Source organism: Zalophus californianus, chromosome 17 (assembly GCF_009762305.2).
Source record: "Zalophus californianus isolate mZalCal1 chromosome 17, mZalCal1.pri.v2, whole genome shotgun sequence".
Lineage (NCBI taxonomy): Eukaryota > Metazoa > Chordata > Mammalia > Carnivora > Otariidae > Zalophus > Zalophus californianus.
Genome location: NC_045611.1, coordinates 44,823,719 through 44,847,960, shown reverse-complemented (window position 1 = coordinate 44,847,960; position 24,242 = coordinate 44,823,719). Strand labels below are relative to the sequence as shown.

The 24,242-nt window shown below is 36.2% G+C and overlaps 1 protein-coding gene across 1 annotated transcript in view; it reads right to left on the bottom strand.

The window, feature by feature from the left end:
* LOC113935553 (zinc finger protein 850) overlaps positions 1-19,230 on the bottom strand; it is a 123,237-nt gene extending 104,007 nt beyond the window's left edge. Inside the window, 3 exon segments of the mRNA XM_027617636.2 lie at positions 10,542-11,819; positions 17,976-18,074; positions 19,086-19,230. Coding sequence (XP_027473437.2) covers positions 10,542-11,819; positions 17,976-18,074; positions 19,086-19,230 — 1,522 coding nt within the window.
* Positions 19,231-24,242: the final 5,012 nt, after the last annotated feature.

Below are 24,242 nucleotides of genomic sequence, written 5' to 3'. Positions count from 1 at the left end.
TGTTTTCTTTCAGGCTTATTCTTCAGGTATAAGACCAAAAAGTTACCTCCATAAAGGAACACTTACGAAATCAGTTTATTCTAATGGGAGATAAGAGAAAAAAGTAAAACTCTTGGTCTTAAAGGTCTATTTGAGAAATGAATAGCAGAGCAAAAGTGAGTTTGAGGGTCAACAGCAAACTGAAGGAAGATATTTTGTCAAATGAAAATTATCTATAGAAAAAATATCAACATGTAGAAAACATCCCTTTACTACTCTGAATTAAAGAATTCACAATAGCAGTAAATCTTATGAATATAAGGAATGTGGGGAACTTTTAGTTGTGGCTCAAATTTTGCTCAACATGAAAAGATTCATTCCAGTGAGAAATGTTATGATTATAAAGAATGTGGACACACCTTTAACAGTGTCTATCATCCTACCCTTGGGCTGCCTGAGTGGCTCAGTCAGTTAAACATCTGACTCTTGATTTTGGCTGAGGTCATGATCTCAGGGTTGTGAGATCCAGCCCCATGTTAGGCTCCACATTGGGCATGGAGCCTGCTTAAGAGTCTCTCTCTCCCTCTGCCCCTCCCTCACCTCTAAAAAATAAATTAATAAGTACATTAATTAATTTAGGGAATTTATACTTCTGAGCAAAAATAGTAAGAACAGAAAGGACAAGACAAAATCAGCAAGGATTTGGAAAAATTGAACACCATTAACAGGATGTAATCAATTTTTATGGAACACTCCACCAAGAACAGAATATACACATTCTTTTCATGTGCTTGTGGACCATATGCCAAGATATACCAATTAACAAACCTTAAAAGAATCGGAATAATACAGAATGTGCTCTGTGACCGCAATGGAATCAAACTAGAAATCAACAGCAGAAAAAACAGGGATATCTCAAAGTATTTGGGCACTATACCTGTTTCTAAGTAATCAATGGGTTTTAAAAGGAAGTCTCAAGGGAAATTAAAAAAAACATTGAACTGATGAAAATATAACATATCAAAATTTGTGGAATTCAGCTAAAGCAGTGCTGACAGGGAAATATATAACACTAAATGCTGGCATTAAAAAAGAGAAGTTTCAATAATCTAAGAATCCGTCTTAAGAAACTAGAAAAATAAGAGCAAAATAAAACCAGAGCAAGCAGAAGGAATCAAATGATATAGATAGGAGCAAAAACCAATGAAACTGGACAAAAACAATGGAAATCAATGAAACAAAAAGCTGATTTTTTGAAAATATCAATAAAATGAACTCATTTTTAGCAAGACTGACAAAGGAGACACAAATTACTAATAAACGAATGAAACAAGGGATAACACCTAGGCATCCTGCAGACTCAAAGGCATAAATGTAAGAAAAACAACTCTACACAAATGAATCTGATTAAGTGGACCAATTTAATGAAAAAACAAACTACCACTACTCATTATGAAATAGGTAATTTGAAGAGCGCTATTAAGAACTGAATTCCTGGTTTAAAATCTTCCAAAAATGAAATCTCCAGGCTCAGATGGTTTCACTGAAGAATTCTACAAACTCTTTTAGATTTCCATGTGATCAGCAGTTGAACTACCAGACATTTAAAGAATTAACTCCAATTATACACAGTCTCTTCTAGAAACAGTAGGGTCACTTACGAACCAGACTATTAATGTTAACAAAAGCCAGTGTTCATTCTATGAGACCAGCATTAACTTGATACCAAAACTGGACAATCAAAAAAAGAAAACTACAGATCAGTAAGCCTCATGAATATGGTTGTAAAACTCCCTAGCAACATACTAACAGGTAGAATTAATTGCAGCATATAAAGAATTATATTCACGCCAAGTAGGTTTATTCTATGCATGCAAAACTGTTGAAAATCAGTCAATGTGATCTACCATATTAACCAACTAAAAAAGAAAATTACTTGATTGTATCCCTTGATGTTGAAAACATATTTGGCAAACTTTATAACTCATTCATAAGAAAAAAAACAACTCTGAGAAATAGGAATAAATGGGGAACTTCCTCAACTTGGTAAAGAATATTTACAAGTCTACAGTTAATATCGTACTTAATGATGAATGAGTGAATACTTTACTCCAAGACTGGGAATAAGGCAAGGATATCCACTCTCACCACTGCTACTTAGCATAATATTGGAAATGCTAGTCAGGACAATAAGGTAGAATAGGGATTAAAATACATACTGCTCAGAAAGGAGTACCTAAAACTGTTCCCTTTTGCAGATAACATGATGGTTTATACAGAAAAATCCCAAGTAACATATGAACACCTAGAAACAATTGGTTTTACCAGGGTCACAAGATACTGGATCAACACACAAAAATCTATTGTATTCTGATTTACTAGCAATGAACATATGGAAACAAATTAAAAATACAATACCATTTACAATTATTTCAAGAATTAAATACTTAGGTGCAAATCAAAACAAGTATGGCACTTGTGTGCAGGAAAATACATGACACTAATGAAAGAAATCAAAGATCTAAATAAAAGGAGAGATACTCCTTGTTCATAGATTGGAAGTTCAACATAGTACAAATGTCAGTTCTTCCCAAACTAATATACAGATTTAAACACAATTCCTATCAAAATATCAGCAAGACTTTTTATAAAACATTCTAAAATTTATTTGGAGAGGAATGCCTCTACCCAATTTTAAGGCTAACTACAGAGGTAATAATGAACTATATGATAGTGGCAAGGACTGGATATATAAGTCAATGGAACAGAACAGGATAAAGAAATAGCCCCACACAAGTATGGCTGACAGGTTTTTGACAAAAATGCAAAAGCAATACAATGGAAGATGGATAGTCTTTTCAACAAATGGTGGAGTAATTGGATATATATATATAGGCAAAATAATCTCTACCTGAATCACATCATGTCCAAAACTTAACTCATAAGAATAGTAGATTTAAATATAAACTGTAAAAGTATAAAATTTTTAGAAGATAAACAGAAGATATTTTTGACCTAATTCTTGGTAGTGGCATGACATTACACATGACACCAAAAACATGATGATAAAAGAAAAAATGAATATATTGGATATCATCAATATTTATAATGTTTGCTCTGTTAAGACACTGTTAAATGAATGAAAAGCTATAGACTGGGAGAGAATATTTGCGTACCAACCAGAAATCCAACAAATCCAGATAATTCAACAAATGACTCATATCTAGAATACATAAATCACCCTAAGCTCAATAGTAAAAAAAAAAAAAAAAAAAAAATTTAGCAAATGGGTAAAAGGCAGGAAGAGAGATTTCAGCAGAGGATTTGTGGATGACAATAAATACATGAAATAATACTCAGTATCACTAGCCCCCATTATTAAAAAAGCAAAATTAAGACCATGGTGAGAAACTACTACATGCCTATTAGAAAAGCTAAACTTGGGGCACCTGGGTGGCTCAATTGGTTAAGCATCTGCCTTCAGCTCAGGTCATGATCTCAGGGTCCTGGGATTGAGCCCCAGGGCGGGCTCCTTGCTCAGCAGGGAGTCTGCTTCTCCTTTCCCCTCTGCCACTCCCCACCATTCATGTGCTTTCTCTCCCTGTCTCAAATAAATAAAATCTTTAAAAAATAAAATAAAAATAAAGGACATTAAAACAGCAACAATAATTATAATAGCATGGTATTCTATGCCATTTTCCTGTCTCTGTACATACTAGATCTACATATAAGTATATATTTATAAATATATATTATACATAACACACATACATATATAGGTATTTCAGAAGCAGGCAACTGGAAACAATGAGGGAAGAAATTGTTCAATAATAGAATATAAAAAATTGAAGTTTTCAAGCCTCCGTTAGTTACTCCCCTTGACAAGGCAGGATGATATAAAATTACATACCAAACAGAAATCAGCAAATTAATAATATATGATATAAAGTCAATGTTTGAATACTATGATGTAAAGCTCCATGATAAGGGAATAAGAAAAGGAAGAATACAAGGCTAAGCAATCACACCTTCATAACAAAATGAGGAATACTCACGACATTACATTCCTCGTTTCTATAACTGGTCACATGATCATGGTTCTTTACCTGGTGGAGTGACAAACTTTCATGCTTCAAGGGTCTGGGTCATCAGTAGTCCTGACTGGAAAGGGTTGTTTGCCACTGATCTTAATCACAGGGCTGTAGTAATACTAATAGACACCCTAAGGGATCTTCTGTATTCCACACATACTCTTCCTTACCTCCACTGTGGAGGAGTAGCCCAATTTCTCCTTAATAGTCAGGATTAATGGCCCCAGCCAACACTGTAACTCTATTCTTTGCCTGTTGAATCAGAGGTATGAGGAAGCCAAAGTGGCTGGGTGGCAGTCTTAGCTTCCAGCTCACTGGAATTATTGTGCCTCCTGTTGGAAACCATCCCCCTTCTGGAACTAAGATCTCCAGGCCAGCAGGGCATCAAGTCATGGGAACAGGAAGCAAACATTTTGCTAGTGGGTCAACGGGGGTAATAGTGAGTGGTATTATTCCCATTTCCACCTGTAAAGGGAAACCTACAGTTTTTCCCTACTATGTGTTTCTTCCCTTTTTGTCTCCTTTACTACTCATACAGAACACTCACTTTGACACTTCTGATCACCAAATGTGTGGGCCTTTTCCCCAAGTAATTCTCCACACCACCTGGATGTATTACAATTTAATGCAATTCTAACACTATCTGCTGCCTGGAGACAGTATCATACCACAGGCTAAAGGTTCAGTCCCATAATACTGTTCCCCCCTTTAGATGCCAACTGCAAGTAGTAGGTGTCCAAGTTACCCACAACTTCTGTCCGATTTGGCTACAAATTGAAGGTTTCTATGACCTTCTCCGTTTCAATTAATTTGCTAGAGTAGCTCATGGAACTCAGGGAAACACATTTACCAGTTTATTAAAGGATATGATAAAGGACACAGATGAAAAGCCAGATGAAGAGATACATAGGGTACAGTCTTAGAGTACCCCAAGCACAAGAACTTCCGTTCCCGTGGAGTTGAGGTGCATCACACTTTTTGTGGGGATATGTTTGCAACCTAGAAGCCCTGTGAACCCTACAGTTTGGGGATTTTTATGGAGGCTTCATCATTTAGGCACAGTGGATCATTAACCCCATTTCCAGCCCTTCCCACAAGAGAAGGGAAAGGGACAGGGCTGAAAATTCCAAGCATCTAATCATGGTTTGGTCTTTTCAGGGGCCAGTCCTCAACTGGAAGCCATCCAGTAGCCCACCCAGAGTTGCCTCATTAGAACAAACGATACTTCTGTCACCCAGGAAATCACAAACGTTTCAAGAGCCCTGTGTCAGCAACCAGGTCAAAGACCAAATATGAGAACAAGAGATGCTCCTAGTGTTATTACTTGTGAAATTACAAGTTTTAGAAGCTCTGTGCCAGGAACCAGGAGAAAGACCAATATACGTATTTTCTATTATCTCACACCACTCCTTGACCCCCATATCCCTGAATCTTGGGTATTGGAGAAACAACCATATATCAGATGCTGATTCAGAGCATATACAGACTTCCAGAGAACCCTGCCTCAGCCTGCAAAGTTTTGACACCCAGATGGTGCTATCACTGAGTCTTCAAAGTGTCATTCCATCGTTTTACCAGGCCAACTGCTTCAGGATGATGGGAAACATATGACCAGTGAATTGCATCAGCATGGACCCACTGTTGCACTTACTTTGCTGTGAAGTGAGTTCCCTGATCAGAGGTAATGCTGTGAGGAATACCATGACAGTGGATAAGGCATTCTGTAAGTCCATGGATGGTAGTTTTATCAGCTTTGCATGTACAGAAAGTAAATCCACATCCAGAGTTTCTATTCTAGTAAGATTAAGACGCTGCCTCTTCCATGATGGTCCAATGTAACCAACATGCTTCCAGGTAGCTGGCTCAACACTCCAGGGAATGGTGCTATACTGGGGAGTTCAGTTTGTTTCTGTTGCTGGCAGACTGAGCACTCAGCAATGGCCATAGCCAGGTCAGCCTTGGTGAGTGGAAGTCCATGTTGCTGATCACAGGCATAATCTCCATCCCTGGCAAAATGACCATTTTGTTCACAAGCCCATTGGACAATGACCGGGGTGGCTGGGGAAAAAAGTCATTAGCCACAGAACAGGCCATTTCATCTACTTATTAAAATCCTTTGCTGAGGTCTCCCATTTATATGGGACATGGGTATCTTCAATTTTTTTTGCCCTGATTCAGAGAGGTCTATCCACCTATCTCTTCCCCAGATTTCACTGCCCAAATTTCCTATCATCTTCCTTCCACTATAATGCCACACACTGTATCCATTTCCACACTTGTTCCCCGGATTTGTCTGTGTAAGTTAGAAAACTCAAGTAGTTCTTTTGGACTGTAGCACCCCTTCCTCATGGGTCACACTCTGCACTGCACTTTTAGGAGCCTGCTAGGACTTGAGTCCAGTGATAGGTCTGCGAACAAAAGGGGGTGGTTATGGGGGCTTCTGTTGCCTTGCATGGCCACTGCCTCAACGGAGGTCATTACAGTTTCTTTAGGCAATGCATAGTAAATTCCGTAAGATGGGAATATAAAGGCTGATGCCACTGTGCGTGGGGATGCCACTGCCACGAGGAGTGGAAAGGCCACTTCTGCTGATGAGGCTGCTTCCACTGATAAGGAAGACTCAGAATTTAGGAGCTCAATGTCCCAGCTACATCAGAGCCTTCCCACTTGTCCCCATGCCATCTTACAGGATCCCATTCTTTCCCAATCAATGCCCTCACTCTTTTTTTTTTTAAGATTTTATTTATTTGACAGAGACACAGCAAGAGAGGGAACACAAGCAGGGGGAGTGGGAGAGGGAGAAGCAGGCTTCCCGCAGAACAGGGAGCCTGATGTGGGGCTTGATCCCTGGACCCTGGGATCATGACCTGAGCTGAAGGCAGACACTAAATGACTGAGCCACCCAGGCACCCCATCAATGCCCTCACTTTAATAGCATTTTAACACCAATTAACTATTCAGCTAAAAATTTTCCAAGTATCTGTTTCAAAAATTCCATTGTTAAGTCATTTCTCTCTTCTTACATTTTATTATAATCAGCCAGAAGGAGCCAAGCCACACCTTCAATTTCATTACTCACAAGTTCTACTTCCCACAAAACATGACACGGAACATAATTTCACCAAGTTCTTTTCACTTTGTAAAAAGAACTGCCTTTTCTCCAGTTTCCAATAACATGTTACTCACTTCCATCCGAGACCTCATCAGTACTGCCTTTACCATCCATATTTCTACCAACATTCTGTCAATAATGTATTCTCTAAGACTGAAGTTTTCTTTCAGCTTTCTCTTCTGAGCATCACCAAAATTGCCATTAATGTCCTTATTTTTTGCATGCACCTAAAAACTCTCCCAGCCCTTACCTATTACTCAATTCCAAAGCCACTTCCACATTTTTAGGTATTTGTTACATTAACACCCCACTTCTGGTACCAATTTCTGTCTTACTCATTTTGGGCTGCTATAATACAGTACAATAGACTGGGTGGTTTATAAACAAATTTCTCACACTCCTTGAGGCTGCAAGTCTGACATCAGTGTGCCAGCACGGTTAGTTTCTGGCAAGAACCCTCTTCCAAAATAAAGACTGCCATTTTCTTGTGTCCTCACATGACAGAAAAGTTTAAGAGAGCTCTCTGGGATCCTTTTGATAAGGGGACTAATCTCAATCAGGAGGGATCCATCATCAACACTTAATTACCTCCAAAAGGCTCCACTTCCTGTCATCACATTAGGGGTTAGGATGTCAACACATGAATTTTGAGGAGACACATTCAATCCATTTCAAGGCCCAAATGGTTTCACTGAAAAATTCTACCAAACATTTAAATAATAATGATTCTACACTACCTCTTCCAGAAATTGAAAGGAGGCAATACTTCGAAACCCATTTTATGAGGCCACCATCACCATGTTAGCAAAATGAGGCAGACAGTTGAATAAAAGAAAACTACAGGCCAGTAATCCTCATGAACACTGATGCAAAAATCCTCAAAAAGAAAAAAAAAATCCTCAACAAAATATTAGCAAATCATAGTAGTCACAGCAAATCCAGCAATATATTTATGTACTACATATATGTGAAGTATGCACTACAAACAAATGGAGTTTATTCCAGTGATGTAAGGTTTGGTCAATATTTGGAAATTCATGAAGATAATCCATCGTAACAGAGGAAAAGAGAAAAAATCACATTTTACTCATTATATCAACTGGTGCATATTTCAAGTAGAATTTCAAGGATATATAAAGGGTTCCATGGCAGTGTTTCCAGATAGCAAAGTGTTTTCAAAGTTATAATTGGGCCTGAGAGGGAAAGAAAAAATCAAATATATGGTACTGTCCTGAAAATGTAGTCTCAGAATAATGATGAACGTTATTATCCTTTCTGTGAAACAACAGGGCTTCTAAGAATTTCAGTCATTTTTCCACAGCAGCCTCATAGGGAGCCCAATACAGAGAAAAGCCTGTTGATCTTTTGTCTGAGTGACCCCTAATAAAATCCACTGAAAATACAGTTTTTAAGACAAGTGTACTACTTGCAGCACTGCAAGCTTGAACTTAATGGGATAGAAACAGTACAGGGTGAAAGGGCCTTGGGATCCCAAAACATCTACGAGCTAAAAACCATCTGAGAAAACTACTCAGCTGTAAACACAGGTTACCTGTGTTTCATGAGAGGGGCGGGAAGCATGACTCAGGGTAGAACCAAGACCTCAGTATTCAAACATGCTACTTGGGAAAAGAAAAGACACTTAAATTGGGTTCTCTATTATGTAATAATGCAACCCACTGAATATCACAGCAGAGAAATGTTGTGAGAAACAGAATACACTACATTCTTTTTAAAAAACTAAATCTTCAAAACCTCATGTGTATTTTACACTTACCACCATTTTAATTCGAACTAGCCACAATTCAAGTGCTCAATTTTGAGTGCGCAACATATTGCTGGCAACTATCTTATTAGACAATGAAGGTCTATTCCATTAATTTCCATATTTGGTTGTAGTAATTGCTTTTTAAACTCATTTTTTAAAACATATGAAATACTGTGGGACAGGCATGATAACAGAGGTAGCAATAGGTGAACTAGATAAAATCTGGACCCTCGATTTTTATTTCCCAAATACGGTATAGCATATTTAATATCCCAATGTGCAGAGCTTTGACAACATCCACAAATTTTGATATGTAGTCATTTAAAAAAATCATTTACTTCAATTGGGTTATAATTCCATAGCTAATTTTATCTTTAAAATATTATGGGAAAATTGAAATACATAAAAGTAGAGAAATTAGCAAAAACAAAATAAACAAAAACCATGTACCCAAGACTCATCTTACCATCACTTTGTATCCATCCTTATTTTCCTTTTGCATGAGCATTTTTAAAAAGTTCCAGACATCATTATCATCTTGTGTATAAACTTACCTTTTTACATAACCACAATGCTATTATCACACCTAACAAAAACATAATTTTTAAATATTATCTAATACTGTCAATACTCCCATTTCCCTAATTGTCATAAAAATGTCCTTTTTACATGTTTGTTCAACTTGTGAATCTAATTCATTGCATTTGATTGGTATACATTTCTTCAGACTCTCTTAATATCTAAGAGTTCCGCCTCCCCTTTTTCAATGCCATTTTATCGTTTGAGAACTCAGGTTATTCCTCTTGTAGAATTACCCACATTTTAGATTAGTTTAATTGCTTGTGTCATGTTCTTCTGTTCCCTGAATTTTCTCTAAAGTGGAAGTTAGATCTTGACGCTTAGATTCAGGTTCAATATTTTTGGGCAAGATGCGTCAGCCTTATTGTAACACATTAGGGGGCACAAAGTGTTTTATCCTATTTTTCATGAGATTAAAATCGATCAGTGGGTACCTACACTGGTCTTAACCTTTATTGGGAATTGTGCCTAGATCCATTATTTCATTATGTGCTACAAAACTCTAACAAAGAACTTTAACTCATCAACTTCTAGTTGCCCTAAAATACAGTTCAATAGGAAATGCAGGCTAAATGACTTTCCTTTCAATTATCATTTTTGGAATGAGTTAGTGTCCTAGCAACCTCCATATGTATATTATACAGACAGGAAGACAGAGGTGATATAATAGGGTAAGATCAAAAGCTCTTCTATATTTACTCCTTTAAGAGTTTCTTTCTAGAACAAGTTTCCTGAAGTTTAACATCGTTTTTGATGCTGAGGAAAGGCTTCTACAAATTCATGAAATTAATATACCCTTTCCTTCAAATAAAACCTCTTATTTAGCTTAGTTGTAAGCATGAAGCCAAAGGGATTACTGTATTCAAAAACTTCCCCTAGAATTTATCTTTTAATGCCCCTTAACACAAAATTCACAGTGGAAGACTTTCCTATAGTTATTTAGTTACGTTATGAATTCGCTGATGGTAGGTAAGATGGGAATGTTGTCTAAATGCTTTTTTACATTCCTTACATTTGTATGGTTTTTCACCAGAATGAATTCTCTGATGTTGAATAAGGGATGAATGAAGTCTAAAGGCCTTTCCACATTCCTTACAGTCATAGGGCTTCTCACCAGTGTGAATACTCTGATGTTGAGTAAGTTGTGATAGCAGTCTAAAAGTCTTCTCACATTCCTTACATTTATAAGGTTTCTCACCAAAATGAATACTCTGATGTTGAGTAAGTTGTGAGAACAGTCTAAAGGTCTTCCCACATTCCTTACAATCATAGGGTTTCTCTCCAATATGAATACCCTGATGTGAAATAAGTTCTGAGTAACGACGGAAGAACTTCTGACATTCCTTACATTCATAAGGTTTCTCACCAGTATGAATTCTCTGATGGAGGGTCAGATGATAACCACGACTAAAGGTCTTCCCACATTCTTTACAATCATAGGGTTTCTCACCAGTATGGATTCTCTGATGGAGAGTGAGTTGTTGTCTCACTCTGAAGGCCTTTCCACATTCCTTACATTCATAGGGTTTTTCACCAGTATGAAGTTTGTGATGTACTCTGAGGCCTGTACTACACAAAAAAGCCTGCCCACAGTCCTTACATTCGTAGCACTTCTCAGCAATATTAAGTCTCTGATGTCGTGTAAGGTGTGCATACTGTCTAAAGGTCTTCCCACATTCCTTACATTCATAGGGTTTCTCACCAGTATGAATCCTTTGATGGAGATTAAGTTGTCCTCGCACTCTGAAGGCCTTTCCACATTCCTTACATTCATAGGGCTTCTCACCAATATGAGTTCTCTGATGTACTCGAAGATCTGCACCACATGTAAAGATCTTTCCACATTTTTTACATTCGAGGAGTTTGTCAGAAGTATGAATTCTCTGATGTCGACTAAGGTGGGCACACTGTCTAAAGGCTTTTCCACATTCTTTACATTCATAGGGTTTTTCACCAGTGTGAATTCTCTGATGGAAAGTAAGTTGTTGGCGCACCCTAAAGGCCTTCCCACAGTCCCCACATTCGTAGGGTTTCTCTCTATTATGAATTCTCTGATACAGAGTAAGAGATGTGAGTTTTCTGTAACTGGGCATTTTTTTCACTTGCCTGAAATATCCCTCTTGAGGACCTTCTTGTCCCTCAAACTTTTTATATTTATAATCTTTTCTGATAAAGGAGTCTTCAAGGCCACAACTTCTAATTCTTCTCATTATCTCCCACTGAGATAAATTCATTTCATAAATATCCTTTTCTTGAAATAACCTTTTAGTGTCATATCTGGATTCTAAATCTGCAAGAAAAGATAAATACATGCTATCTTCTTATTCTAGAAAAAATAAACCAGCAAATATAAACTTTATAATAGAAAAAAAAAAGAAAATAAAGCTCAGTTGAAGTAAATGAGCTAAGAATCTCTAAAGTAATCATGTATTTGGGTGCAGATCAAAGTTTGAGAATCTTCACTTAAATTTTTAAATAATTACTCCTTTTAAACAGAACGTACAAACATCTCACCATGAATAACATGGCTTTTGTTTACCATATCATCTCAAGTCATTGTCCCCTTTCTTCCCTATATTCCTATTCCACTGGCCTCCTTTCAGCTCCTAGAATATGTAATTATCTTTCCATTTCTTAGAGCTTTTCACTGTCTATTAAATCTCCCAGAACTGCCAACTTGCATTCTCTACATAGTTGGGTTCCTTTCATCCTTTAGGTACCATGTTAAAAATCAGACCCACGCTGCTGACTTCATCTACTTTATATCCTTTACTTTCTATCCAAGTAATTTGTTTCTTATTTCTTAACATTTTTTCAATTTTGTTGTTACATACATATTCATAAATTTTCCTATTTTTTTATTCTTTTTATTTTCTTACCTTAAACTTTCCCAAGGGCAGAAACAATTCATTTACCACTGAATAACAAACCCATGGCATATAGTAACTATTAATTATTAAATTCTCATAATTAGTTAACAGTTTTTACATATGTTCCCTTGCTGCTAATCTTATACCTTACTACACTGATTTAATATTTTTTATTACTTCCTATACAGATGGGAAACAACAGCACATCTAAGCTATCTCAAATATATAAATGAAAAATGGTGATTTCTTTACATGTGATTATCTTTCCCATTGTCTACTTTCACTTAGATATCTCCACTACAACTCATTTTCTACTTTGCATAGTCATGAGTAAACTCTGTTTTCACAAGGTAGTGAGAGGTTCTACTTTATCTTTATTTCAGTTTATATAACTACACATATCTATGTTACAAATACTCAACCTGTTTTGTTCCTTCATACGCTTCTCTATATTCTCCCTAAGGTCCTCAAAGCCAATGCCATTTAGGTTTTACCTAGGGAGTATTTTAGTGATTTTTCAGCATAAGAATGAGTTTATATCATAGTAACAAGCTAATAAAATTCTGAGCAAAGAGATTTTTCTCAAATGTATATTTTCTCAAAATTTTTACAATAAGAGTTCACTACTTTTCAAAAAGAAAATGGTATTTTTAAGAACCTGTAATACAGGAACACTATTTTTAATATGCCCAAACTGGAAAGAATCCAAGTGTTCATCAGAATTACTATGCAAATTAAAACATATTGTAGGAACACAATACTGTATAACAATGAAAATGAGTAATCTACAAGTACATGCAACAGCATAGGTCAATCTCACAAACATAATGATGAGTAAACAAAGACAAACATGAAAGAATATATACTGTATAGTTCCATATTTATGAAGTTCGAAAATGGTAAAATCTATACAGTTGTTAAAATTCAAGATAGTGGTTAATTTTGGTGGGGAGGAAAGACTGGAAGGAATTAGGAGGGATCTTCTAATATCCTAGCAAACCTCTATTTCTGTGCTAGTCAGATGGGTGTGATTACTTTGTGAAAATTCAGTAAGCTGTTTGCTTATGATTTCAGGTTTTTTGGTAGGTATTTATGTTTCAATAAGTTTGTTTAGAAAAGGATATACTGGGGTGCCTGGGTGGCTCAGTCGGTTAAGCGTCTGACACTCGATTTCATCTTAGTCATGATCTCAGGGTCGTGAGCTCAAGCCCTGTGTCAGGCTCTGCACTGAATGTGGAGCTTGCTTAAGATTCTCTCTCCCTCTGCCCTTCCCCACCCCAACCACATGCACATGCTCTCTCTCTTAAAAAAAAAAAAAAAGATATGTTAAAAACATTAAAGGCAATAATGATTTAAATAGTGTATATAAAATATGAGCAGAGACAGGTAAATGAGTATTTCCTTTTCCCCTTAATTCCCTCTTTCCTCCCGCTTTCCCTTTCTCTCTCTTCCCCTTTCTCTCTGTTTCCATTTCCCTACCTAAGAAAGCAATAAAAAACTTTGGCAACTTGTAAGGATCTTCAGGAAAAAGTCAATTTAAGGCTTAAGACAAATAAGATGGAAATGATATATTAAATGACCAGTAATTAGCTAAATAATAATGGCAGCAAATAAGTAGGCAGCCATAAAGATATGACAAAGGTTATAAGATGGTAAGTTCAAAGGATTTACTTGTAAGTTAAAAAGTAAAGACCAGTAATGTAAAAGGAAAGTCATTAAAAAAAAAACAAACATAAAAAAGGAAAAGTCATGGTCAAAATAAAAATAAAGCTGAAACATCTGCAAGAAAAATGAGAAAGTGTTGACAGCATAAACGCCCATATAAATTGATATAAGAAATATTAAACAATGGAAATAGTAATAAAGGAGATGAGCACTCAATATGCAAAACAAGTATATACACAAAAATAAGATAAAATGTCCATATTCACCCCCTCTCTCTCTCCCACACACACACACACACACACACACACACACACACACACACACACACACACACACACACAAACCCACAAAGTAGAACAAGTTATGAAACTCATCCTATAGGGGAACCAGGCTGGCTCAGTTGGTGAAGCATGTGACTCTTGATCTCAGGGTTTTAAGTTTGAGCCCCACATTGGGTATAGAGATTACTTAAAAATAAAATCTTTAAAAAGTAAAAAAACTCATCCTATAAAACGTAGAGGTTTCCATTAAAAAACAAAACATTCCCAATGTGGATATAATGAACCTGACACTCTCATATATGCCCCCACCACTTAAAAGATATGCCAGATTAAGACCTTGCATTTTGAATATTCTCACCTAGGAGACTATAGCATGAACACTGAGCTGTAATCTTATGATTTGTATAAACAAAAAGTCAGCCATATTTGTTCCCAAATTTGTTTATGCCAATTCTTACCACTGCAAGCAACTAAGACAATCATTTCTATAAAAACAACATTGAATACTTCAGGTTCTTGTTCTACTTTAAACTGAAACTAGAAATATAGCCTTCCCATTATATGTGTGATCTAATCAAGAAAGAATTGGCTGGACCTACAATGAAACAAAAAGCCAAACTAAGTATCAAAAGATTGGCCTATGGTAAGAAATGTTAATGTTACAACTTTTAAGATATATGTAAAATATTTAACCATTTAAAATTAATAAACCAAACACTAGTTTGGAACTTTAGTAAAATATGCTAATGTGCAAGCAAAATATTAGCCCCTCTTGGATCAATATAAAAGGCGAAATGTTATTTCCATTTCCAGGGTATCAGCTTTCATTAAAAAGAAAATGAGGAGAATATTACCTGGTCACAAAATTCATTTCCTAAGGTGTGGTGTCTTTAATCACCTTTTTTCCTTTGTTGATACAAGATGATATGGGATATATATTTATGATAGAGGCAGTTTTAGTCACATTAACACCAGGGTTAATGTATTAAAAGAAATCTGTAAATATTAAAACCCTATGACCACAGAGTTATATTTCTGAGAATCAATACTGACTACATACTGAATAATCCATAATGAATTCCAATAAAATGCTAAATAATCCTCACATTCTGCTGATAATCTCTTTATTTCAACAAGAAATCAGAAGCATTTGAAAGGAAAACATGTATTCTCCCCTTCACGTTATTCAACCAACCTGTGTCCATATCCTTGTCATACGCATGAGTTTTCTTCATAAATTGGCTGACTCCTTCCCATCTACTGAAGGCCATTCCTTACAAAATTATCCTATCTCTCTCCTCCATCAACTTTCCTCTCTTTGAAATCATTCCCATCAACATATAAATACGTTCTAATACTTCACATCTTTTTTTTTTTAAGATTTTATTTATTTGCTAGAGAGAGAGAGCGTAGGGGAGAAAGAGTGAGCGAGAGTACAAGCAGGGGGAGCTGCAGGCAGAGGGAGAAGGAGCCCGATGCGGGACTCAATCCCAGGACCCTGGGATCATGACCTGAGCTGAAGGCAGCTGCTTAACTGACTGAGCCACCCAGGCATCCCCTAATACTTCACATCTTAAAAGACATTTCATGTATCCCATGTGTCTGCTTTTATGGCAGAATTTCTCCAAGACTTGTATATACTTATTTTCACCACTGTCTCATGTCTCATTTTCTTATCCTTTTATCTCCCAATAACTTTAAAATAAAACTTTACTACAGAGTATCTCTAATATACACAAAAGTAGAACAGTATAATGAATATCCATGCATCTATGACCCAGCCTCAACAACCACCAACCCATGCCCAATCCAGGCCAATGCACACCCCAATCCACTTTCCTCACATTATTTGAAGCAAATCCCATATACTAATTTTTTCTACTTAAAGGATTTATCTCTAATCATACCATTATTCAAATCTTTAAAAAAATGAACAGTAATTCTTTAAGATTATAAAAAATAAGTGTTTATACTTCTAATCTCAAACATAAAATTTTAAACAATTTAAAAATAGTAAATTGATCCCCCAAAAAAGTCCAGAGAGTACAACTGGCTGACAGGTCTTTTATATGTCTTTTAATCTAAAGGTTTTCCTGCTTTCTTTCGATTTCCCTTGTAATTTATTTGTTGAAGAAACTGTTTTTTGACCCTATAGCATTGCCCATTTCTTAATTTTGCTGACTATTATCCCAAGGTGCAGTAGAACATATGTTCCTCTATCTTCTTCCCATAAATTGGTAGTTGGCTTTAGAAACCTCATCAGACTTAGGACCAATTTTATTGGCAAAGTTACTTCATAGGTGATACTGTATCCTTTCATTAGAAGAAATATGTCTGGGGCGCCTGGGTGGCTCAGCTGGTTAAGTGACTGCCTTCGGCTCAGGTCATGATCCTGGAGTCCCAGGATTGAGTCCCACATCGGGCTCCCTGCTCAGCGGGGAGTCTGCTTCTCCCTCTGGCCCTCCCCCCTCTCATGCTCTCTCTCTTTCTCATTCTCTCTCAAATAAATAAATAAAATCTTTAAAAAAAAAAACAAAGAAGAAATACGTCTGATTGTCTCTATTTCTGTGATGTTATTAATGTTTAATTTGATATTTAATGCCCAGATCCAGTTGTTCATTATGGGTTCCAAAATGGTAATATTCTAATTGTCATCTTTCATTTATTCACTAAATATTTTTTTTTAAGATTTTATTTATTTATTTGAGAGAGAGAGAATGAGAGAGAGAGAGAGAGAGAGCGCACATGAGAGGGGGGAGAGTCAGAGGGAGAAGCAGACTTCCTGCTGAGCAGGGAGCCTGATGCGGGACTCAATCCTGGGACTCCAGGATCATAACCTGAGCCGAAGGCAGTCGCTTAACCAACTGAGCCACCCAGGCGCCCTGAATACTTTTATTAAGAAAAACATCCCTCTATCTAATATTGGTACAGTTCTTATAAAAAATACTTCTTATAAAGAATACTTCTTTTCCTTTCTATTTCCCAAATAAGTTAAATCTCTAGTAGTTTCCAATGGTGAACAATTTGCTATTAGTATCACTAAGAATTTATGGAATTAAGCATATTTTATGTGTTACAATACACTGCAGTTATGTGTATAGTCAAATGATTCCATTTTTGACCAGCTGGAGTGTCTTACAACTGGTTCCTCTTCTCTGACCTCCTTATCTAAAGTTACCCCATTCATCCATCATAATTCTCCATATTCTTACCCTACTTACATTTCTTCATAACTTAATCATTTCACGATATTTGGTAATCCATTTGCTTATTTGTGTATTGTATGACTTCCCTACGACAAAGTAAACTTCATGAAAAGAGAACAATGGAGAAATATATATATAAAAGATGAACCAGAAATGAATCAGATCCAAAATACAGGTAAAATGGTTGCCATTATGAAGTTTCCCCCCACTGAAATGACAGGGAGATGGGAGAGTGAAGAAACAAGTGGTAAGTGGAAGTATAGGTGAAATTTCTTTGCTGGCTATGCTGAGATCTGTTTTCTTCCCAGGTTTCAGGTCTTCTCTTCATTATCAACATCTATGGGGTGAGTTACCTTCCCAACCAGCAGCCTGTGCCTGCAGACACAGATAACCACATATCTCTGCCTGATTAGCACTTACTCACCTAGGCTCCTTCTTCTTCTCTCATCCCTCACAACCATCCAGGGTTCTTTCCCTTGCTCTAGTAGGGTAATCACATCTGGCTTAGAAATGGAACACCCTGCTTGAAAAAACATAATGGTACATAATAAAGAAAGAATTAACTTGATAGAGCTCTCAGAACAAAGAGGAGTAACGGGACTGAAACACATTCATATTAGTGTTACTTCAGGGTCACAAGGAATAACAAGAACAGAGGAGTAGGAACATTGTCTTATTTTAATTTAAACTCATACAAGAGTCCCTCTCTTGAGAGAAGTAATGATTTGGGTTTTTTTTTTTTTTTGAGGAAGTAATGATTTGAGAATACTGGTTTCAAATCCTGCCTCTACCACTTGGGTTGCTATGGCCTCAGTTTTCTCAGCTGTAAAAAGGAGTATTATGTCTATCCATTGGACTGCTGTGAGGTTTGATTTTATAAATGTAAAGTGCTTGGATGAGTGCTTAGTACATAGTAAACACTATATATATATATATATATATTATATATATACACTTATTAGATGCTTTTATTAGGTATTTTGCTATTTTGCTAAGAGGAAAATAGTTTCTAACCAGGATATACATCCAATATTAAATGCAAAATTCATGTATTTTAAACTTTTAATCATAAATCAATTAAAAGGTAGTATTTCTGCTGTGGTAAATTGAATGTGTCCACTTGAGTTTTAACAAACTGTTGATTCAAACCAGCAACATATACATTGTATAAGCTTTTTAAATAGATATGTGGAGCCAGACACCTCTATAGTCTTCCTACTCACACTGCAAGTAAACTAACAGATAATATGCCATGCATAGCAATAAGAAACCAGATTTCTTTAACAATGGTTTTGCTGTGAGTGTCTAAGAATTTGTATCTAGCTGTCATTAAAGAGGAGCAATTAACAGAAAAGGCACAGAAAGACATAAAGGTCACTGGATTATGGGGGAAGCTAAAGGTGCTATTTAATTGCTTATTAGCTATAAGGTGCCTATTCCCAACTATAAAGCAGATACTCAGCTAATTTCTAGAAAGACAGCCGTGAAATTCAGCCCTGTGAATTTCTAAATTATATGACACAGATAAGCTTACCCACTGACACCAAGTTGCTATAGTTCTCTAATATCACATCTCTGTACAAATTCCTCTGATATGAGTTCAGGCATTCCCACTCTTCCTTAGAAAAGTCTACAGCCACATCTCTGAACATCACCAAATGCTGAAATGACAAACCCATGTATTATTTCTAAAATTATTCATTTCCCTAAAGGGCCAATATTTAAGCTTTTGCAAGCCACTTGTGATCTGTTTCATATCCTTCCCCTTTCCCTTCCTTTTTAAAACAATTCTTTCAAAACATAATTAACTCAAAGGCTGGAAAAAACAGGCCAAGGGATGAATCTGGCTCACAAGCTGTAGTTTGCCAACCACTGCTAAAGAAAAAACTTCCTATGTACCATGGAATACCTAATTTTACTTATTTCTAGGTATGTTCACATAGTTAATCAGAATTTCACAATTAACTGAAATAGGGTTCATAAGAACACCGCTCGCAAAGGGCCTAAGTGGGCCTATAAAAAAATTCTCAATAAATGTGCTTTATTCTAACCTCTTTTCCTTTAAGAATTAGGAAAAAAAAACAAAAAACTGATGAATTTCTTTTCCTCCAAATGAAACATGAAATCTGTTTTTAAAAAGTAGTTTCTATAAAATTAATTTCTTCCAGACCTGACTTCATCACTATATCATTAGCATTTTTCTTTGTTGTAACAAATACTTTACTGAATATTTTTAATTTACTAAAAAATAGTCCATTTGTGTTAGACTTAGGAATGATTGTATTTAGGTATTTCTATACTTTTAAATATATTAAGTTACATTTAGAATTCAGGTTACACAAAATCTCTGAAGCTGCAATGTCCAATATGCTGGCTTAGACACGTGATGACTGAGGACTTAAACTGTGGCTAGTCCAAATTTAGATCTGCTGTAATTCAAAAATACATACCAGATATAAAAAACTTTAGAAATAAAAAAAAAATAAAATCTCAATAATTTCAATATTGATTACACTTTGAAATGATAACATTTTGGGTATATATATATGTGCTATATTGAGTTAAATAAAACATTAAAACTAACTGCATGTGTTATTTTTTACTTTTTTTAATATGACTACGAAAAAGTTCAAGATTATGTAAAGTGCCTTGCATATTATTCTATACTTTTTATGAGACTTACATGCTGCCTACTGCCTTTAAGAAGGCACTAATTCTATATTTTAAATATGCAACTTCTAGAAAATTTTTAATTACATAGGTAGCTCACATTATAATTCTTTTGGACAGTGTTGCTCTAGTGTTCTCCATTACTGAGAGCCTCAGATCAAACAATTCCCTCTAAGGACTTCAATTCTATTTTATCTCTGCTCCAGACAAAGACTGAACACACAGTCAATACACTGAGTAATTTGGTCAATAGACACATGGACATGGGTAGAAAAGAGTGAGGTACATGGGGGCCTGGGCTGCCTGGTTCCATCCCTTACTAGAATGGGAAAGACTGGGGAGAAGCTGTCGGATGGGGCTCTGTTAGGAAGTTTCAGGATATCTAACGAGAGTTGTCATATAACCTGAAAAAAATTACAGCACTTCGAACAGAAACACCAACTTACATGAGCCATGATTTCAGACTGTAAAAACTGGTCAGTTTTCCTCAAAGGTCATTTGCTGGAGAAGTAGAGTCCACAGAAGCTAGAGCTGGGGTAAGAAGGTAAAGCCGTAAGAACGAAATTGCCTCAGAACTCCAAATTTTAAAATGTCACACTACTTCTCCCTTCCTACACTCCTCCCCCCCTCCAACACACAGACAATGAGAGGTAGGAGGTAGTTTAGAAAAAATATATGTCCTCCTCAAAACCACAGGAAAATCAGTTGCACAAGGACAGACACAGAGCAGACACTTGCATGGAAGCTCATGTCCAGATACTTCAGCAGGAGGGTTTCCAGTCAGTCCCCTACCCCAGCGAGGCTGAGCTGGACCTGAGCATGGGCTGCCCAGGCCTGTCCTGAGCAGATCCATCTCCCTCCATTCCCACCTTCCCAGCTGAGAAGTGGTTGTTACATCATCTGACCCAGAACTTCTTTCTAAGACTCAGGAATGTGGCTGGCCTCCCTAAACCTGAAAACAGAAAATACTATGGATAAGAATTTCCCAAACTTTGCTAGACACTGGAATTGCCTGCAGATCTTGAAAATATACTGATGCCTGGCTCCCATCCCCCAAATATTTTTATTTCATTAGTACAGAGTGTGACCTGAGAATCAGGATTTTAAATCCCACTCAGATTTTATAAAATTTCTGACAGGTCATCATAAGGGGCAACAAAGTTCAATAATTAAACTTTGTGTACATCAGAATCACCTGGAGGGCTTATTAAAACACAGTTTGCAGGGCCTCACTCTTAGAGTTTGGCATTTCGTAGAGGTTTGGAGTTGGGCTTGAGAATTTGCAGTTCTAAAAAGTTCCCAAGTGATACTTGATGTTGCTGGTCCAAATGACACAATTTGAGAACTACCTGCATAGACCACACTAGCAGCCTCTACCATGGCAAAACTATACTTGCACACTGGGATCCCTTCTTGGGGGAAGGGTGCACTACCACCCTGAGCTCACCAGTCACCATTTGCCTGTTCAGAATCATCAGTACTGCTTGCACAATCTCATTTATCAACCCATCTCTCTTGGTACTCAGGCTGGAAGAAGTGATTTGTGAAACCTGAGCATGACTAACTCTCTAGAAAGTAGAAATAACTCATTAGTTAAAACTCACTAGTAACTAAGGAAATGCATATTAAAGGAACTGGATTGACAGATATGAAAAACTGATAATATTTCTTATTACTAAGAAATAGACACTCATGGTATGTTGTAGAAAGAATGAAAAAATGTTGGAAGGTGTTTATAATGGGACAAAAAAAGCTAGAAAGAACCTAAATATCCTTTAGCAGGTTAAATAAATTACCGTGCTTTCACACAATGGCACTAAAAACCCACTAAAAATGGGGTTGTCTGGCTAGCTCAGTTGGAAGAGCACGTGACTCTTAATCTAGGGTCATGAGTTCAAGCCCCACATTGAATGTAGAGGTTAATAAAAAAATAAACAAACATTAAAAAAATAACTTTTTAATAAAAAAACACTAAAAATGAAGGTAAAATTCTTATTTGATGTTGTGGAAAGATGGTCACTACAAATCGCTGGGAGAAGGTAAGTTAGGAAATAGTTTTGTACTGTGATTGTGTGTTTGACAGGAAAACTACATCCATACACATGCATGTATATGCAGGTTTATGAAAGTCTGTGAATGGAGTTAGAATAAAATTTTATTGTGTTACCTTGATGATGATATCCCAGGTGATCTTTATCTTGTTCTCTAAAAGCTTATATCACTTATACGTGGACATAAATTTAAAATAGCTCTGCAAGGAATATTATATTACAAAAAGCCCCAAAGTTCCATCCATGCTAATCTTTCCCTAGCTTCCAAATCTAGAGACCAGCCTCTCTTAGCTATTTCTTTTGGTATTTAAACTCCATACATTTAGCGTGCTGATATTACGACTTCTGAATTTTTAGTTTTAGTCACTCTTTGCTGAGGTTAAAATAATTTTGTTTTTTGTAAGCTTAGTTTTCTAGGAAATTATCATTAATTCATTTCTCAAACTCTCACCCAAATAAAGGATCAGGAGGATGAATGAAGCTTTTGGCATAAAATAGCACAGTGGTCTATTTCATATTGTAAGAATCCTTCAGAAATTCAGCCAAGCACTTCAGAGTATCACCTGTAACCCACCTGGTAAAAATCAATGCCGTATTCCTTAGTGTTCCTCTCTCTGAAATCCTACATGACCATGAAGTGAAAAGTTAGGTAAGTAATATCACAGAGAAAGCCTGTCAAAGGAATTGCTCAGGCAGTTTGAATATTACTGCCCAATAGCTGATTTCTTAAATGATTTATAAAACATCCATAAAATACTGAATACTAAATTAATTATGAATTGCTAAGTTCTAGAGAACAGTTAAGGAATAGAAAGTATTCAAGATACACTGAAAGAAAAAAAAATCGGTTTATAAAACAGTATATAATATAATTAGTTATTTTAAATAATTAATGTGAAACAAACATCAGTAGATGGGGGGAATCTCCATATTTCAATCCTGACATTTTAAAATTAATTTTAAATTATAATTAAGTCTCTCAATTTAAATGCCATTTCTATCGTAAGAATTATAATTACTTGGAAGATTTCTCAAACAAGAAGGGAACTGCTGGGATTTTGCCTTTCTCCATACATCCATGATTATAGAATCCATAAAATCCATGAGGGTACTGAATGTCTCTTTTAAACTAATAACTAGAGGTCTTGATTCCTTTTAAATTTTCAATTAGGGTTATCCCATTATTCATAAATAAAACCACATACAAAAATACATATACTTGTAGAAATATTTTGGGAAAATATGCTACAAATATTAATAGTGATTGTTTTTGGATGTTGAGACCATGGATAATTTTAATTTCTTCTCTTTTAGGTCCCTCAGTTACTTATTATTTCACAACCCTGCATTAACTTCATCAGAAATATTGTTTTAAAAAGCCATTCCCATTAAAAAGAATTTTTTAATGAGTTGGGAGAATGGGGTACCTTGTAGTCATTAAGAAAATTGTGATTAGGGGGCGCCTGGGTGGCTCAGTCGGTTAGGCGACTGCCTTCGGCTCAGGTCATGATCCTGGAGTCCCGGGATCGAGTCCCACATCGGGCTCCCTGCTCGGCGGGGAGTCTGCTTCTCCCTCTGACCCTCTTCCCTCTCGTGCTCTCTCTCATTCTCTCTCTCTCAAATAAATAAATAAATAAATAAATAAAAAGAAAAGAAAATTGTGATTAGGGCGCCTGGGTGGCTCAGTTGGTTAAGCGACTGCTTTCGGCTCAGGTCATGATCCTGGAGTCCCGGGATCGAGTCCCGCATCAGGCTTCCTGCTCAGCAGGGAGTCTGCTTCTCCCTCTGACCCTTCCCCCTCTCATGTGCTCTCTCTCTCTCTCAAATAAATAAATAAATAAATAAATAAATAAATAAAATCTTAAAAAAAAAAGAAAATTGTGATTAAATAGGCCTACGTAAGTGGTAACAACCAGGAAATCAATGTGACTGAAAAAATAATTCCTTTTTTTTTTTTTTTAAAGAGCAGT